Below are 18,699 nucleotides of genomic sequence, written 5' to 3'. Positions count from 1 at the left end.
TAGCCTGTACGCTCCCACACACGCCAGCTGGGTGACCTTGGGCTAGTCACAGCTTCTCGGAGCTCCCTCAGCCCCACCCACCTCACAGGGGGTTTGTTGTGAGGGGGGAAGGACAAGGAGATTGTCAGCCCCTTTGAGTCTCCTACAGGAGAGAAAGGGGGGGGGATATAAATCCAAACTCTTCTTCTTCTAAAATATTTTCTTGCGTACACACAGTGCTGGGGGTGGGGTGGGTGGGCAGCTGCTGTAGAAGCAATTAAAAAAAACTGCACTGCTGGTCAGATTGATAGTGGCCGATCGTAAACTAAGCTGAACAAAAAACCCGCCAGGCCCCAACACACTTTTGCTTGGCGAGCGCCAGAGAAGTTGTTGGCAGGCGCCAGGGTGCCCACGGACACCATGTTGAAGACCCCTGTCCTCCTTGCAAGGAATTTGGCTGGAGCCATTTTCAATGGCACAAATCCTACCTTGTCAGTCTGACCCAGTGATGGCGAACCTATGGCACAGGTGCCAGAGGTGGCACTCGGAGCCCTCTCTGTGGGCACGCGCACACAGAGTTCGTCATGTGGGGGCGGAAAATCACCCCCAACACACACACACATCTAGGCTGGCCTGGGCCACTGAGCACGACGTGCACGCGCCACGGTGACCAGGGAGGACTCGGCTGGCGGGCCTGGTGCCTGTGCTCTGGGTGGCTGCTGCCCGGGGGGGGGTGGGGGTGGGGCAGAGGAGGCAGAGATGCTAGAGAAGCACAGAGCGGTGCGCGCGGGACTTGCTGGCGTCTAGAGCAGGCTGGCCCCTGCTCGAGCGGCTGGGGCGGAGGAAGAGGGAGCCAACAGTTTTTTTCCTAAACTAAAACCTCAGCATTCAGGTTAAATTGCCGGGTTGGCACTTTGCAATAAATAAGTGGGGTTTGGGTTGCAATTTGGGCACTCGGTCTCAAAGAGGTTCGCCATCACTGGTCTGATCCAGCACCATTCAGATCCAGGTTTACCATCCCACTACTGTGCGTCTGGCAAAGGGATTTTGCATTTTTAAGGTGCTACTGGACTCAGATCTAACAACGCACAGCAGTTTCGGTCTGAGATCCAATTGTTACATCCTCCCCACAATAAACCACACTGATAAGAGCAGGGCTCAAAAGGACCCCGTTTTTATTTGCCTTTCAAGACAGGGTCTCCTTTCCCAAAGCTCTTTCTGGCCGTCAACACCTTGAGGTGCGCTCAGTTCCGTTTCTTCGCCTCTTCGGGCGCCGCTTTCAGGAACAGGCCCGCTCCAGGCCTCCCTGGAGACCACGAGTAGCGATACCAGACTCGGTAGGTGAGATACCAGCAGAGGGTAGCGATGGCTGCCCCAACCACCTTGTGGCTGTATTCATAAAGGTACACCACGGTGCAAGCCAGGAGGAAATTCCATAGGCCGAGGAGGAGGACGTTGAGGAGAAAGATGAGGCGGAGGGGCACGCCCGCAGGGTAGCCCTGGGCCAGGTATCGCCGGAACACAGAGGTCTCTTCCACTATGAGCAGGCAGCAGAAGGTGAGGAGGAAGGTGTGGCCGGACACGTCGTAGCCGTGCCACTGGTGTCCCTTGCGGAGGCAGGCCCGCTTATCCGGAAGCTTGTTCACCAAGATGCCCTCGGGCACGGAGTCGAAGCAGTAGCCGGTGAGGTTCTCTATGAGCAAGAAGGTCTCTAAGGCCCCCAGCCACAGCCCCGCCCCCACGGCCAGCCGGCTGAGATGGCGCACGGTGAGCAGGAGCCGCTGGGAGGCCAGGTACACCACCAGGAGCATGAATCCCCCCAGGAAGATGCAGGTCCAGCCCCAGGCGGACCTCACAAACTTGCTGCAAGGAAGGGAAGAAAGGTAAGACGGGGGGAGGCAGGAGGGAAGCAGCGACCACCTGCCCCACGGCACCGTTTCCCACCCCCCACCAGTTTTCCTGTTCTATTTGCCCACTACGTTCCTGCGCACAGCAGGTGGTGTGCACGACAATACATCGCGGCAGCAACGGGTGCATCAAGCTAGGGAGCCTGGGTAACGGAGGGTCAGGACAGCCGTGAAATGGGGCCGGCAGAGAATCAGAGGGGCGGGTCCCGCCCAACCCCACAGGACACAGGGAGTCAAAGGTCAACAGACCCAGGTTGCTTTAATTGTATCCCACCTTTTGCCCCAGCGGAGGCCCAAAGACGCTTATGTTGTTCTTCTGTCTTCCCTTTTCTTTATTTATTATATTTATTATATTTATATACCGCCCTCCCCAAAGGCTCAGGGTGGTGTCCATCAATGATAAACCAATTTAAAACATCATCATAATAATTTACATAAAATAATACATAAAACCAAGACTACAGATGGCTTCAACCCCTCCCTCCCCCCTTTATATACCCACGGGAGGCCAGATGTTCTTATGGCGGGGTTGACATCATCCCGGCTGGCCAAACGCCTGGCGGAACAGGTCCATTTTACAGGCCCTGCGGAATCTTTGTAAGTCCCGCAAGGCCCTGATCTCACTTGGAAGTCTGTTCCACCAGGTAGGGGCCAGAGCTATAAAGGCCCTGGGCCTTGTAGAGGCCAGCCGGATCACCTTGGGGCCAGGGATCACCAGTAGGTCCACCTCATCAGAGGGGCCTAGAAGGGCGATATAGGGAGAGACGGTCCCTCAGATAAGCAGGGCCAAGGCCGCGAATGGCTTTGAAGGTCAGTACCAAAACTTTAAACATGACCTGGTACTCGATTGGCAGCCAGTGCAGTTGGTATAGGACTGGCGTAATCTGGTCCCTAGCTGGCCTGGATTCTGGGGGTGCCACAACAGCTGTGTTTGGCTGAGCGTGTGTGTCAGGCCCAAGGACGCCCCGTGAGTTTCCACAGCATGGTGGGGATTTGAATCTGGGTCTCCCAGATCCTAGTAGTCCCAACGCTCCAACCGCTACGTCATGCTAGCTGTTGTGACTGTTTCAACACAAGCCCCTCCCTCCCACCTCCAACAACATGTACAAGATCCGAAGTCCTTTAATAAACCCAACGCTATGCAAGATTTCATGCCGTTTCAGCCACAGGTAGAGTTGCACCGTCCCCCATGCTGGTTTCTGACATGCAGAGGGGGAGGGAAAGGCAGCGAATTAACCCCACCCACCCCCTCCCCTCAGCTAACATTCTGCCCTTCTTAATGCAAGGTGCCCATCGAGGTGAAAAGCCCCTGCTGGCACCCATCCCGTCTGGATCTGAGAGGGTGAACCGCAGCAGCTGCACCAGAAAGTTCTCTGACCCAAATGGGGACATGCGGCGGGGACGTCCCTCTCATTCAGGCCGCTCTTGGGTCCCCGTTCCCTCCCCCGTTGCTCCTCCGCTCGGCTCACTCACATGTTAAAGAAGTTGTGATGGTTGGCAAAGATGGCCCGCGGGTTCACGTAGAACTGGAGCAGCGGCCCGAAAATGACGACGGCCGCCAGCCACAGGTGGTACGCCCGGCGGAGACACGGCACCCCCAGCAGCCAGGCCAGCTGGTTGCTGCAGAAATGCACCAAGCCCCGGCAGAAGGCTTGGGCCCAGCCGGCTACCGTGGCCAGCCGGGAGGAGGCCTTCTTGGCCCCCGGACCTTCTGCCATTCCCCTCGATTCGCCCACCTGCAGGGCCCCCCAACGACCCGCCCCTCCTCGGTATGGGTAGGAAAGGGGAAGGCAGAAAAAAGAAACCCCTTCAAACGAGAAACGTCACCCAGAACTGATGCTCGGTGGCAGCTGTGATCCGAGTTTGGCATGAACAGCTGATTGAGAGGAGGAGAAATGAGAGGGAGGGCACAGAAAAGCAAATTGGGGGTGGGGGTGGAGGGGGGGACGGGACGATGACGGTGTGTTTGAAAGCTAACTTCCCGCTCTTCGACCAAAAACGGGGAGGGGGGGGAAAAATCAAAGCTGAAAGAGAAATTTCAACAACTTTTATTGACACAGACAGTAGTTAGCACAGGAACCCCCTCGGGAGGGAAACGGCCCTTCCCACAGAGGGACACCCCCCCCCCCCGCACCTCTCGTACAGACCGACTTTGTGCAGGGTTTGACGAACGCCCCACCCCCCACCCCCACCCCCCGGTTTAGATGCAGAAACTTAATGAAAGCCTTACCGGTCTTTTCTGAATTTTTAATAAAAGAATCTCTATATGCTTTCAAAACAAATTAAAGTCCTGGAGGACTACCCCATAGAAATCCCCCACCCGCCCACCACCGTTACATCTACAGTGGGGTAGGGCAATAGCTTGAACAATTCCAGCAAGGGACATTAGGGGCAGCCTCCCAATGTACCCCCAGACTAGTACATACAGTTCTACCTTCTTTGCTTCGTTAGGCAGGGAGGGGTTCAACGTGAGAAAAATCCCCCACCCTGCGTGAAAGAGACCCCCGTGCTTGCAGCCCCAGCAGGGCGTCAGAAGAGAAAGTTGGGAGACCAGAAATTATCTCTGGGGAGAGATCTCAGCAAGCAATTATAAATGGGGGGGGGGAGGTGCCAAGGAAGAGAGGCGAGAGGCGGGCACGACACAGGCTGCTTACCGGACCCTTGCTTCGACCCAGAAACTCCGGTCTGTTTCTCTCCCATTATCCCGTATATACAAACTCACACACAAGATTGTGCACACTATACACACACACACACACAGGCTATCCCCACTGGGGCAGAGACGTTCCCCGAAAGACCGAGCATCTGCAGAACTGGATCCCCGTCGAAGGAATTATGGCAACAAGAAAGGGCCCCCGGCTCTTTGGTGGGAATCTCACACCCAATTATTCCCACACAAGTAATTCACACTGGGGTACCTAAGTGCGAAAATGAGACTGGGGGAAACAGGAACGCCCCCTCCTCACCATAGCTGCAGTTCATCCTGTGGCCAGACACCCACCGCCAAAGGGAGCTCTCCAGAAAGCCCCTCCCCTGCTGCCGCACTGCTCCATCCCAGCTGGGAAACCCACCCACCCCTTTATGGTCCCCGCTCCTGAGCATTTGCCACGGCACCTGTGAAGGATCCTGCTAGGCGGGCCAGCCAATCGCAGGCCAGCTTTATCCAGGGCAAGGGAGGCCCCACCCATCCAGGGAAGCCTCACTCACCCACTGCCCCCCCACCCCAAAAAGCAAACTGTGGCCCAATGCTGGCAGGGCGCTCTGCTTCGAGCCTGTTTCGTGCCCCTTCATCAGCAAATTATTTATGAATAGAGGTGCATCCGAGGTCCCCCCGCCAATGTTCCGTGGTCAGTCCCCCCCCACAAACCCCCCCCCCCCCCCAGCGAGTCCAAAACTGAAGAACAGGGTCCAGCAGAGCAAGAGAGCTACTGATTGGAGGTTCTAGAATCTGAGGTGGGGTTCTCTGGCAGAAGGGAGCTGCTGGGGGTGCCGGAAAGCATCTTCGTCGTATTCGGTTTGGCGATGCTCCCACAGCCGGAGGTAGCCGTCCCACTGCAGCCAAGAGAAAGGAACAGGGGAGGTCAAACGCTTCTGCGGGACTCTTTAGCTCTCAGGCTGCTAAAGCTGAGTGACTGCCACATCCCAAGAGAGGAGGAAAGCAAAGAGGCGGCCGGATGCTGCGGCTCCCATCCGCTAGATCAGGGGTCCCGACGTGCCATGTCCCTGCCCAACCCCGTGAGCCGCCTGCGCCAGGTGGGCAACGGTACTCCTCCGTGTCCTGATCCCCAGAAAGGGAGGTGGGTCGTGCTACCACTGCCCAGTCGGCCACCCCCTCCCCTTCCCTTCACACTTGCCGAACTGCTGACGATCTTCTCTTCGTAGGGGTGCCAGCTGACATCCCGGACGCAGGCGCGGTGCTCAGTCAGTCTCTTCACAATATGGCCGCTGAGGAGGTCGTACACTGGGAGGGGATGACAGCAGGACAGACACATAACCAACAGGTTATGGGACCTCTGGGTCGAGCTGCTCCCTTTTTACCCACCACCTTCCAGCTCCAAATTCGCTCAACGCTGGCATGTGTCAAATGTGACCTAGAATTTCTGGGTTCCCCGAGCTGGTAAATCCAAACCCACGCCTTTTTCTTCTTTGAAATCATGTCTTGAGGCATAATTCCAGCCTCTCACTTTGCCCCAGTATCTCAGCCACCCCGTCCCCCCACTTCAGAGAGAAACACTGGTTCACGCCTCTCCCTGCTGTGCATTCCTACAGCTCACCCCCATTCGTTCTGCTGGAAAGCTTTCAGCTCCAATTAAGAGGGGTTTAGATGGAGGATAGCCCTATCAGCGGCTACTAGCATGTCAGCCGGATGCTCTGCCACTGAGCCGCAGCCTCTCCCGGCCCAAGTCACTCACCTACCACCTTGCCAGTCGAGCAGCCGCTATAGATGTACTGCTGCCCAGTACTGTGGGCTGGGGAGAAACGGCAACGGATCAGCGTATGCAGCACTCCGTGGCCTCGGTACGTCATGAGCGAGCTGTCGCCCGGGAGTTTTGATTTGCGCTGAGCTGGGGAGGGAAGGAGAGAAGAGCGATCAGAACCTTCCCCCCCTCCTCGTGTTTCTCTCCCTCCCTTCCTCCCCAGGGGCGTCTCCAGGGAGCCTACCTTTCTTGGGCACCTGCTGCCAACGATAATCCCAGTTCTGCTGAGTGACGGCTTGGCGGGACGCTTCCAACCCCTCCCGGCCCGAGAACTTCCGCATGTCCCACAACTTAATGGTCTGGTCCTTGGAGTTGGAGATGAGGTACCGGGCATCTCCCTGGCGAGGGGGGAGAGGAAGAGGAGGCCAAATTGCTTAAGGGACACTCACACCCAAGCGACACACCTCCACAATCTGACAGCTAAAGCACAAAGACAAGGTCCTGTCACAATCAGAGTGTGTAACTCTCTCCAGTTGAAAGGGATCTTCGTTCTCCTTCCTCTCTGTGTGATCAGCTCACACGTATTCCTCGAAGGGCCCTGAAGAGCCACTGAGAGAGCAGAATTCCCAGCAAACACTCTGGTGTCCCCCAAGTTTGTTAGAACATAAGAACATAAGAACAAGCCAGTTGGATCACACCAGAGTCCATCTAGTCCAGCTCTCTGCTACTCGCAGTGGCCCACCAGGTGCCATTGGGAGCTCACATGCAGGATGTGAAAGCAATGGCCTTCTGCGGCTGTTGCTCCCGAGCACCTGGACTGTTAAGGCATTTGCAATCTCAGATCAAAGAGGATCAAGATTGGTAGCCATAAATCTCCTCCATAAATCTGTCCAAGCCCCTTTTAAAGCTATCCAGGTTAGTGGCCATCACCACCTCCTGTGGCAGAATATTCCAAACACCAATCACACGTTGCGTGAAGAAGTGTTTCCTTTTATTAGTCCTAATTCTTCCCCCCAGCATTTTCAATGGATGCCCCCTGGTTCTAGTATTGTGAGAAAGAGAGAAAAATTTCTCTCTGTCAACATTTTCTACCCCATGCATAATTTTATAGACTTCAATCCTATCCCCCCTCAGACGTCTCCTCTCCAAACTAAAGAGTCCCACCTCAGTGGTTTGAGTTGCACCGTGAGACCGCCTTCGGTTTTTTGCCAGGGAGACCCCTCCATCGAACGAGTAGCAGGCTTACTTTGCTGTCGATGAAAGTGATGCCGTCGCGGTGGCCAGCCAGGACCCCCACCGGCTTGGGGTCACCTTCCCTCATGGTGCGCCGGTCCCACACTTTGCAGATGGCGTCGTCGCCCCCGGAAAACACAATGTGGGAACTGTTGTCGGCGAAGGCCACGGCGTTCACGTCGTCTTCGTGGGACTCGATCTGCGGGAAGACGGAAGCGTAGCAAGAGGGCAGAAGCAGGTTTAGCCTAGCAGACGGCCCGTACTGCGGCAGACGTTTGGGCAGGGGGTTTCTAAACTGTAGGCCCAGGTCGCTTTCAGCTGTTATGACGAACAAGAAACAGACCCGATATGGCGTAATGGTTAGAACAGGGGTCTTCAAACTATGGCCCTCCAGATGTTCATGGACTACAATTCCCATCAGCCCCTGCCAGCATGGCCAAGTGGTAGGGCTCATGGGAATTGTAGTCTATGAACATGTGGAGGGCCATAGTTTGAAGACCCCTGGGTTAGAACAACGAACTAGGTGTCAAATTCACGGCCCTCCAGATGTTATGGACTACAGTTCCCATCATCCCCTGTCAGATGATGGGAACTATAGTCCATAACATCTGGAGGGCCGTGAATTTGACACCTGTGGCGTAGAATCCCCAACATCCTACTCCAAAGCTCATTGGGTGAGCCTGGGCCAATCATTCATCTCGCCTATCTCACAGAGTTGTCACTGAGAATAAAACGGAAGAGGGGAAACCAGAAATTGCAGCCAGACCCTTTGGGGAAGGGGAAGAATAAAAACGCACTAGATTGATAGACAGACATATCTGAGAACCCCCAATATCCCCGCTCACTGCGCAGATATTCTTATAGCCTCGATTCACAGTTCAGGGATTGGGCCTTTCTTTTTTCCAGCCGGCTTCTGCCAGAAAGGAAGGACTGAAATCTGGCAGCACCTTAAAGACGAATAAGATCGCCAGGATAAAAGCTTTCCAGAGCCAAAGCCCCCTTTGTCAGAAACAAGTAGAATGGAGATTCAAGAGTCATTATGCCCCGAGTCTAAAGGTGTTGTAAAGAAGGGTACATTACAGGTGCTCGGGAGCAGCAGCAGCAGCAGCAGAAGGCCGTTGCTTTCACCTCCTGCATGTGAGCTCCCAAAGGCACCTGGTGGGCCACTGCGAGTAGCAGAGTGCTGGACTAGATGGACTCTGGTCTGATCCAGCAGGATCTTTCTTATGTTCTTAATGCAAATTGCATTAAGGTTGATTAATGCAATTAATGCATTAAGGTTGATTAATGCAATTAATGCATTAAGTTTGATTAATGCAATTAATGAGGTTGATTAGAGCAGGGGAGAAAAGCGTAGGGAGCTGTTGAGTGGCGAGTGCCGTGAAATAATTCCGTTCCTCATGATGCCAAGAAACAGAGCAATTGTGCGTACATGAGCTCGGAGAAGTGCAGAGTGCTCACAGAGATGTAGGTAGGTAGGAAGGAAGGAAGGAAGGAAGGAAGGAAGGAAGGAAGGAAGGAAGGAAGGAAGGAAGGAAGGAAGGAAGGAAGGGAGGGAGGGAGGGAGGGAGGGAGGGAGGGAGGGAGGGAGGGAGGGAGGGAGGAAGGAAGGAAGGAAGGAAGGAAGGAAGGAAGGAAGGAAGGAAGGAAGGAAGGAAGGAAGGAAGGAAGGAAGGAAGGAAGGAAGGAAGGAAGGAAGGAAGGAAGGAGAGCAGTCCAGGAAAGAGTGTGGAGCAGTAAAGGGGGCTAGAAGGGAAGCAAGGCCCAGGAGTGAGGAGCTGTGAAGATTGAAAAGGGGCAAGAGAGGCAAAGGACCCAACCCAAGTACAAACCTACCTTGAGTATCCTCTTCTTCTGCTCCATATCAAAGACGTAGACGCAGCCATCGTTGGCCCTGGGCCGAAAACCAAAGTGGACTCAGTAGGAGAAAAGACACAGTGGGGGAGCGGAGGCCAAACTAGCCATTGGACCTTGGAGGGGCTTGCTAACGTAAGAGCACCCAGCCATGTGTGACACCAGCAGTACGTTGAGAAAGACGCTAGAGGACACAGCCACGTGCTCAAAGCAATTAGCAGGCCGGCTGTGACATCTACACTGTGAGGACTCCGCCTAGAGAAAGAAAGTGCTGTAGATCCCATGGGTACCACGCTGGGGACTCCAAGACTAAAGACAGGAGCCTCTTTGCTCAAGGTGCAAAGGCTCACCTGTTACAGGTCAAGAGCTAGTTGGGAGGAGGGACAGGGGAAAAGGCCAACTTACCCTCCCAGCACTTCCCGTCCATCGGAGGAGACTGTAAGGGAAAAGACAGCAAAGCGGCGCTCGTCAGGCCTGCCAAGAGGAAAAGAAGGTGAGAGGCAACACAGAGGATCCCTTTTCTCCTCACCTCAGGGTCTCTAAGAGGTTCTCGTTACCTCAGATCCAGGGCCGTGTGGGTGTCGCTTTCACCGTAGATATTGCCAATGTGTACTAAAGGGGGGGAAAGAGAGGGAGAGTGAACACGCCCCTGCAGGGTCAGCAACTAACTGGGGAGGGGGCCTTGACCCTTCCCTGCCCTCTGGCCCGCCAGTCCCACTCACTGTAGTTGGACCAGCTGGAGTAAAGGAAATGCGCCCCGTCTGGGGTGAAGGCGACGTCGAGCACGCTCCAGCCCACGTCCCGCGCTTTGATGCTCTTGAATTTCCGGAAGGCTCCATAGGAGCAGTTGTACAAGCGGATTGTCTGGTCTGGCGGAGAACAGAAAGGGCTGTCAATCCACAGTCTTCCTGAATAGACACGGGGGGGTGGGGGTGGGGGCTTTGCCTGCAGCAGGATTCCTAAGTGCCTCTGCATTACTTTACAATATTGTACTGTGAACTCAGTGAACTCCAGTGTTTATTGAGCAGGCACGAAGCCGCCCTTCTCCTGAATCAAAAATCTGTACTAAGAGATATAGAGGTGAAAATTACAGCAAGTTAAGATAGGAAGATATATATAGGATAATTGAGGATGTTAGCCCTTTTTTCTTTAGAGATAGAGGCTATAAGTATACGATGTCTCTTTTCCTTTCAAAATTTAGAACGACAGATAACAATCAACGACGTACTGGACTAAGGTAAAGTCAACAGAGTTCACTTGTGAAGTCACTTTAATGAGATAAGAATCATTTTGTATAAATTTAATCAGAAACTGTGTTGGATAGCAGGAAAGATGTTAGAGAACAAGATTCTTACTTTTTTCCTTCTTTTTCTTGCTTTTTATTGTTATTCACTGTAATATGTTTATAGAAGAAGAAGAAGAGGAGGAGGAGTTTGGATTTATATCCCCCCTTTCTCTCCTGCAGGAGACTCAAAGGGGCTGACAATCTCCTTGCCCTTCCCCCCTCACAACAAACACCCTGTGAGGTAGGTGGGACTGAGAGAGCTCCGAGAAGCTGTGACTAGCCCAAGGTCACCCAGCTGGCGTGTGTGGGAGTGTACAGGCTACTCTGAATTCCCCAGATAAGCCTCCACAGCTCAGGCAACAGAGCTGGGAATCAAACCCGGTTCCTCCAGATTAGATACATTTATATTAGATATAAAATTTAAAAAAAAATCTGTCCAGCCAATCGAATCTCTGAAGGGCAACCAGAAACCCTGCCAAGCAAGAGCTCCACTTGGCCTCATCTATTTTCTAGAAAAAAAACCACTTGGTGGGTGCCATGAATAGTATTGGCAGGGACCCAAGGGATAGTTATGGACCCAACACCTCTTGGGGGATTAGGTCTGGGCCTACTCACAATGCAGCCTGTGATGCTAAACTTGTTCCAAAGACCCCAGCAGGCAGCATTTCAGGACATTTGGTAGCCGGAATGCCAAGCAGGGTACGCGACAGCAACAGTGGCAAGAGATTCCCCCATCATGCCGAGCAGGGGAGCTGACATTAGCTCCAGGAGCAGTTACCGTATATACTCATGTAGAAGTCGAATTTTTCAGCACATTTTTAATGCTGAAAAAGCTCCCCTCGACTTATATGCGGGTCATTAAAATTTTGTGTGTGTTTTTACTTTGCCGGCCAGCAGGGGGTGCAGTTTTTATGCTAGAGGCACCAAAATTTCAGGGTACCCTCAGAAGACTCTCCTGATGATACCAGCCAAGCTTGGTAAAGTTTGGTTCAGGGGGTCCAGAGTTATGGACCCCCAAAGGAGGTGCCCCCATTCCCCATTGTTTTCAATGGGAGCTATTAGTAGATGGGGCTACCCTTTTGAGGGTCCATAACTTTGGACCCTCTGACCAAACTTCACCAAACCTGGCTGGTCTCATCAGGAGAGTCTCTTTATGATCCCAGCCAGGTTTGGTGAAGTTTGGGTCAGGGGATCCAAAGTTATTGACCCCCAAAGGGGATGCCCCATCCCCCATTGTTTACAATGGAAGCTAATAGTAGATTTTTCATTTCTGATAATATCCCTCTTAAAATCCAAGTTGGGTTACATTTGGACATACAGATGATGATGAGGAATCCAGTTTTGAAGGATTTTAACTCTTTTGTTTTTTTTGCTTGGTTGCTGGTTGAGCTAAGGTTTTTGTACTTTTAAAGTTATTGTTGATACCATATTGTTCTTGTTGACCCTCTTTTCCACTTACAGAGCCAGTTTACTGTTTTTCTTTGAAATAAATATTCAAAAACATTTAACCTACTGATGCCTCAATTGATGCTGCATTTCCCACCCTCGACTTACACGTGAGTCAATAAGTTTTCCCAGTTTTTTGTAGTAAAATTAGGTGCCTCGACTTATATATGGGTCGCAGCTTATACACAAGTGCTTATCACCGGTACATTTTCTGCAGCATTACCTTGACAAGCTGACATAAACAGCTGTCCATCCTGGGAATAAATCCCACAGAAAGCCTTCTGAGAGTAGGAGTCTGTGAAGGTCAAGTAGTTGGGGAGGAAGCTGGAAGTAGAGCAGAGACGGGAGTTGTAGGAGAGACTTTTCCGGCAATCGTGGGCCCCTCGGTCTTCCAGGCCAGATACTCACTGTGACACGATCCGAGAGCACTCGCCAGGGGAGAAGCTGCCGTTATGGCAGAGGCCCCGCTCTCTCTGTGGAGTGGGGGAAAAAAAGACACAGGTCGTTCGGGACTCCTGCGATCAATCCTCACAATCCGTTCTGAACCCGAGGCAAAAAGCTCTGGAAAACTGCCTAGAAAAGGGTTCCCCTACGTTCCTGCAGACACATTTTGGAATTTTGAGGAGGGGTGATAAGTGCTACTCCAAAATGGCTGGGGGTTTCTGCATGCCAAGTGGAGGCTCTTTCCCCTGAGCCTTCGTTCTCCAAAAAGCTGGCCTTCCAGATTGGCCCACCGCACCTTTCATAACTCATATCCCTTCCTGGCTTGATGCTGTCCCCCCAGCCCCTTCCGAAGGAGCAGAGAAGGCACCTGGTAAAGCATCTTAGGGATACTGCGGTTGGTCGGTCCGGGGCCTAGCCTGCCCGTCGCCAACTGGATCCGCGTTCTGATCTCATTGTTCTCCAGGTTGCGGGTGTCTGGCGCCAGATCCACTGCAGGAGACAGGAGAGGCACAGGTAAGACGGCAGAGAACAAGGACCCCTCAACTGCTCTGTTGATCCTGCTCTGACCACTACGTTCAACTCTCAGAACTAAGACAAAACTTCGCCAGCCCAGCCATCACCTTGACCTCTACATATCAGGCCTCTCTAACAAGACACAAGCCCAGTCTAGGAGCCAGGAGAATGGGCCTGATCTAGGAGCGCCCCCCTCCCCACCCTTCCAGATCTCTTCCAAGCAGCCTTGGCTGGTACCTGTGGGTTTGTACTGGTCTCCCAGCCGCCCTTCCCACGCGCTGTCACTGTCGTCCTCGGAGTCAGATAGCGCGTGGACCACCTGGACGCTGGCTGCTCCCCCACCCTGCATCAGATGAAACTGTCCTCTGGAGGAAGGGAGGGGGGACAGAAAGATATAAAAAGAGATTACCAACCCATTTTGCCCCCTTCACACCAGACACGCTGTTTGTTCCCTTTAGCTGGCCACTAATCCTGGTGTTTCAATATAATAGACTCAGAATGATTTTAACTGGAGCACACAGAGGAAAAGATCAGAGCAAGTGTTGACCAACAACAAGTGAAACAAAAATGCAAACTTGGCCAAAATTTTGAGCACAGGTGCACTGATGGGGAATGTCCCATAGGAGGTGGTTAATTATTTTACCTATCGTAACTGTTAGAGATAAACGGCAGGGCCAATTGGCAATGGACTCTCCCAAGGTATTCTTTAATTCTCAAAAAAACACAAAAAAACCTGCAAAGGACTCCTGGTTAAACTGGGAAGCCTGACCTGAAGGGACAGAGATCAACGCTGCACTCTAACCAGGCTGCATTCCTTGATCAAAGTTGTCCCCAGCTAGACACTGCCTTCCTGCTGTAATTAAAGCAGTTACAGGGAGCTATTTCTATCTATGAAATTATATCAGATTTGGAAAGAAGAGGGAGAAGGGTTAAACCAGGATATCAAGCCAACATGGAAAAAAAACACATCAGGAGATTTAATCACAGATCTCCCATGTACACAGCCTGGCTCATAGGGTCTGAACCCACCAGAGCAGATTTAGCAAACAACCTTGACTCTTCACAACCGATCATCACTCTTTCCCTCTGTGTTGGGTAACTTCTTAAAGTTCCGAGAACGTGTGTAGAAACTAACTTGTTAAATCAAGGAACATCCTGCACACTGTGAAGTACCTGCTTGGATGGTGACCCCAAATATTTTGGTAACACCTAATGCAGGCACAGGAGTGCCCTATCACATGCCCTCTGCAGGGGGGGAAATGCTACTTGACTTTAGGAAAGCAGCCAACTTTGGAGCTGGTGACACACTTCATCAAGTTCTAGTTCACTTAAATCTGCTGATGTGCCCAACCCCTCCCTAATAAGCGTGAACACACCACTACAATCTACGCTTCTAATGAGACGATGCCAGTAACATTCAGCTGCGCCCTCCATGTCATTAGCCATATCACAACTGCAATGAAATATGGGACTATGTCCCCTCGTTCTTTTCTCCACCCAACTGTAAAATCTTAGCTCCATCAGTCAAGAGCTCGGCCAAGACCGGATTTTCCAGCAGAGTCCATGCCAACCACTATGATCAGGTTCCAGTTACCAACCTGCCTGAATTCCCTACGTGCAGATTAATGAATCAGACAGGCGTGACCAATTCCCCCTCCTTATCTTATTCTGTGTTTTTGCACAGAACTTCCTCCTGGGTGCTCTCGTCCAGCAGTCTCACTAAGGGGGGGGGTTCTCTTGTTCCTTAGCCACACCGATCCAGCGACGGGTCAGCCACCCCCATAGCCACAAGGACTGAAAAGGGGTAAGGGGAGGGGGGAGGTGAGTTACCTGCGCAGTAGGTATGCCAGTACCTGGGCCAGATCCACATCCTCGTCTTCGTCGTCCTCTTCCTCGCTGCGCACGACCCCAGACTCCCTCGGCAACCAGCTGCCCTGGCGATCCCGACCGCCCGAGCCGGCGTTGCTGCTGCTGCGGGAGCCCATGTCTTACGGCATTCTCCACAGCCTCCCTAGGTGCTGTGCTCCCAGTGTGCGCGCTCTCTCTCTCGGTGTCCAGCAATCCAATGGGGAGAACGGACCCCTCCTGAAAGGAAAATCCTCAGCCACTAATCACAGCATTTGGGATCAGGGAAGGCAGGTGGGGGTGTCCTTGATCCCCTGCAGCAGAGTTGCAGCTACTTGGACCCACAGCTCTTCTGACTCAGGTTTGCCCCTCCATTTAACCTGAGCATTCAGAGAGTATTTCTGCTTGGGTACACAATATACTTTCTCTAACTGCACCCACAAACAGCCAATTCCACCCCTCCAGCATCCAACACTGAGGGGCTCATTTTAATGCACCCCCACCTCCCCACCCCTGCCAGTGGTGCAGAACAGCAAATTCCCACCCCTGCTCCCCACGGCTCCTCTTCCCTACAACCACAACGGAACAACACCCGTGGACTACCAACCAAAACACAGCAGCCTGACTCATCGGTCACCTTCCAGCCAATGGGCACTGCCCATGCTACCGGCTGGGCCAATCAGAAGGCGCCGTGTTGGAGGTACACTCTGGCTACCCCCTCAGCATTCCACTCCTAATGGCCCACCAATCAGAACGCTCGTGCCCACCCCCGCCCTTCGATTCCGCGCGACCAATGAAAAGCCGCTCCGAAGGGTAGTCTTCCCCCCCACCCCGCCAGGCCAGCGCGAGACCCTCCTCACCCTCTAACGGTCGCCACGCGAGGCCTTGTTTACATCTTAATGACGCAGCCGCCTCTAACCGGAGTGCCGAGAGGCGGGTCAACCCGGCTGCTACCCGATTGGCTACTCGCAGCCGCGCCCACGTGGGCGAACAGGGGGCCTTTTAAAGAGCAGGAGCTTTTCGGATTGGCCTCGCGTGTAGGAGGCGGGGTAACAAAGGCGCTCGTCTTCCTCATCGAGCGGGCTGGATGACAGCCTAGCGACTCACCGATTGGACAATAAGCCCGAAAGGTGGGACCACTGACTTCGGAGCCTCTCCTCTGAGTGGTTCCCGCTACCTTGAGGTTCGCGTAAATGAGCGCTCGTAGTCCGATGATTGACATCTCAGGAAGGAGTCGATGGTGGTGGTGGGGAGCTAATTGCTTTCTGATTGGACCTCAGCAAAGTGATTGATTAAAGAGTGGGCGGGCTTTCCGCTAGCTGGAAACACGTATGGATTTGCGGGTGGGGCCGGGGAGCGGGGGAAGATCTGTTTCCTTCGACTGCGTCCAAACTGTGGGCTTTACCCACCCTCTCCTAAGCCCCAACCACCAAAACATGCATTCACACGTTACATGCGTGCAGCCCAAGACGCGTGTCTGTGAACCTTACTTGCAATCGGAAACAAGTCCCTTGATACCCAACAGGGCATATTCCCAAGTTGATGTGTTGCAGGCTGCAGTCCCACAGCTCAAAACTTGGTCTGCAACGAAGGGTGGATTCTCTGATAAGGAGCCACCCTTTGGACTTTGACCACTTGTGTTGTTACGTGAACGCTGTGCCTGGCCTGCAACTTCTCAGCCACAGTGGCTGGCAACTCCTTCAGGAGCAGCAGGCTAAGGATGCTTGAGACTCCTCCGTCTGACTGGCTAAAGCATAGGTGTCAAACTCGCGGCCCTCCAGATGTTATGGACTACAGTTCCCATCATCCCCTGCCAGCGTGATGCTGGCAGGGGATGATGGGAACTGTAGTCCATAACATCTGGAGGGCCGCGAGTTTGACATCTGTGGGCTAAAGGTTGTTCCCTTCCAGCGCCATTCGGCCTCTTATCTGGGAATCTTGCACACACCGCTTTTCTTGGTTTGCGTCCGCATCAATTGCATGCACGACGTTGCATAAATGCAATATTTCACAATAAGGCTGGGTTAACATTTAATCCTAATGGATCCAAACTCACCAGGGGACAACTGTCTAGTTTCCTCAAAGATCCCCGGGTATTTAACACAGTGATGGGGGAACTGCAACCCAGAGACCACATCTGGCAGGTGGTATTGCGCTTGGAGCTTTCTAAAGTAGACTCATACGTGGACCTGAAAAGCTGAGGGTTGAACTAGATGGCCTGGTTGGTCCCTTCCAACTCTATGATAAAATCTTCTAAATTTTAAGCATTTTTGTTCCAGTGGGTAGTCATGTTAGTCCAGTGTAACATTTTTTAAGCATTTGGCTGTTATAGGTTTTTCGGGCTGGGTGCCATGGTCTGGTAGTTTGTGTTCTAACGTTTTGTCTGCATGTAAGGCTGGCACCTTCAGAGGCACGCTACACTAAGATGGGTTTGCTCCAGCTGGTTAGCTATGTTAGTCCAGGGTCACAGTACAAAACAGAACTCCAGAGGCATTTTAAATAATAATCAAGAAAGCCAATGTGATTCTGGGCTGTATCCAGAGGTGGGATCCAGCAGGTTCTCACAGGTTCCCGAGAGTAGGTTACTAATTATTTGTGTGCGCTGAGAGGGGATTACTAATGGGTGATTTTGCCATGTAATTTTTGCCTTAGTTACGCCCCTCCTCTTTAGCAGTAGCGCGCAGAACTTGAAGCAGTCTAGCAGGAGGTGCACCGGCATGTGTGGCAGCCTGCGCCTGCGTGCATTCATTTCCTGCCCAAGGACTGGCGCAGCAGCTGCGTCCTTGCCACAGCCCCGCCCCCGGAATGCCTGCCCCCGCCCCCATCATGCCCCACCCAGCCCCATTGGCGCTATGCCACAGTTTGAATCCCACCACCATGGGAACCTGTTACTAAAATTTTTGGATCCCACCACTGGCTGTATCAAACCTACCCCCACCCCTGAATTCTGAGGACTTCCACCCAATTACAGTTCCCAGACGGGTGGAAAAAGTCGAGCAGTTAACAAAGTTTTCAAAAATGTTTAAAGGAAATGTGGACATGCCCATAAAACACTTCCCAAATCTAGTGTGACGCGCATGGAACAAACATCTACATGCCACAACTTCACGAAGTTCACAGACTTTTATTTCTTTATACTTTTATTTTCATTAATGTTTGTTATTAATAAAATATGTGCTTTATTCTTTAAAAAAACCCACAATGACCTGAATTAAATTGCAGCCGAATATTTAGCTCTCAACCTGCGTTTCTAACTGCTCCCTCGGTTCCGGTCCGACCACCACCACTGAAAATGTAACCGTGAAGAATTTCTTGAAATTTTGCCCTCCTCCGAATCTATGCTTACTCGAGTCGTATCTCACCCTAGCCTAAAAAGCTGCCACATCTGTTGAGGAGAGGAAAGGTGGAAGAAATTTTATGATCCATAAAATCCATCAAGGTATGGGATGTAACTGACTAGACTGGAGAGGAATGGAGGATACTGAACACTACCCCAGAACTTAGGACCGGTTTCAAACAATGGCGAGTATAAAGAGGCATAGAAGAGAGATAAAAATGATTCCAAGCAAAAGGAACCATCTTAAGAGCCATGGGCGCACACTGGGATTTCTGCTGGCAGTTGTACGCTGACAAACAATTTTGTGAACAAATGCTGAAGAAAACCTCTATATAGCAGAAGAAGAAGGGTCTGGATTTATACATAAGAACAAGCCAGCTGGATCAGACCAAAGTCCATCTAGTCCAGCTCTCTGCTACTCGCAGTGGCCCACCAGGT

At 52.4% G+C, this 18,699-nt stretch overlaps 2 protein-coding genes across 4 annotated transcripts; both read right to left on the bottom strand.

The window, feature by feature from the left end:
- Window positions 1-1,137: 1,137 nt before the first annotated feature.
- FITM1 (fat storage inducing transmembrane protein 1) lies at window positions 1,138-3,785 on the bottom strand. Its single transcript, XM_048517380.1, has 2 exons — window positions 3,360-3,785; window positions 1,138-1,842 (listed from the first exon to the last, which is right to left on the bottom strand). Exons 1-2 carry the CDS (start codon window positions 3,602-3,604, stop codon window positions 1,224-1,226), a joined length of 864 nt encoding a protein of 287 aa, XP_048373337.1. The 5' UTR covers window positions 3,605-3,785; the 3' UTR covers window positions 1,138-1,223.
- Window positions 3,786-3,918: 133 nt separating this feature from the next.
- On the bottom strand, window positions 3,919-15,899 carry DCAF11 (DDB1 and CUL4 associated factor 11). 3 transcript variants are annotated; one of them, XM_048517376.1, is made up of 15 exons: window positions 15,785-15,899; window positions 14,910-15,164; window positions 13,317-13,444; window positions 12,934-13,055; window positions 12,531-12,595; window positions 12,346-12,446; window positions 10,114-10,260; window positions 9,949-10,003; window positions 9,797-9,865; window positions 9,374-9,431; window positions 7,551-7,736; window positions 6,549-6,702; window positions 6,299-6,451; window positions 5,741-5,847; window positions 3,919-5,438 (listed from the first exon to the last, which is right to left on the bottom strand). In XM_048517376.1, exons 2-15 carry the CDS (start codon window positions 15,062-15,064, stop codon window positions 5,328-5,330), a joined length of 1,611 nt encoding a protein of 536 aa, XP_048373333.1. In that variant the 5' UTR covers window positions 15,065-15,164; window positions 15,785-15,899; the 3' UTR covers window positions 3,919-5,327. The 3 variants fall into 3 exon arrangements, with proteins under 3 accessions (XP_048373333.1, XP_048373334.1, XP_048373336.1); XM_048517377.1 differs by lacking the exon at window positions 15,785-15,899 and adding an exon at window positions 15,532-15,653; XM_048517379.1 differs by lacking the exon at window positions 15,785-15,899 and having other exon boundaries at window positions 14,933-15,475.
- Window positions 15,900-18,699: the final 2,800 nt, after the last annotated feature.

The sequence above is a fragment of the Sphaerodactylus townsendi genome, linkage group LG15 (assembly GCF_021028975.2).
Source record: "Sphaerodactylus townsendi isolate TG3544 linkage group LG15, MPM_Stown_v2.3, whole genome shotgun sequence".
NCBI classification, from domain to species: Eukaryota; Metazoa; Chordata; class Lepidosauria; order Squamata; family Sphaerodactylidae; genus Sphaerodactylus; species Sphaerodactylus townsendi.
The sequence above is the reverse complement of the archived record's forward strand: the minus strand, read 5'-3'. Positions and strand labels throughout refer to the sequence as shown.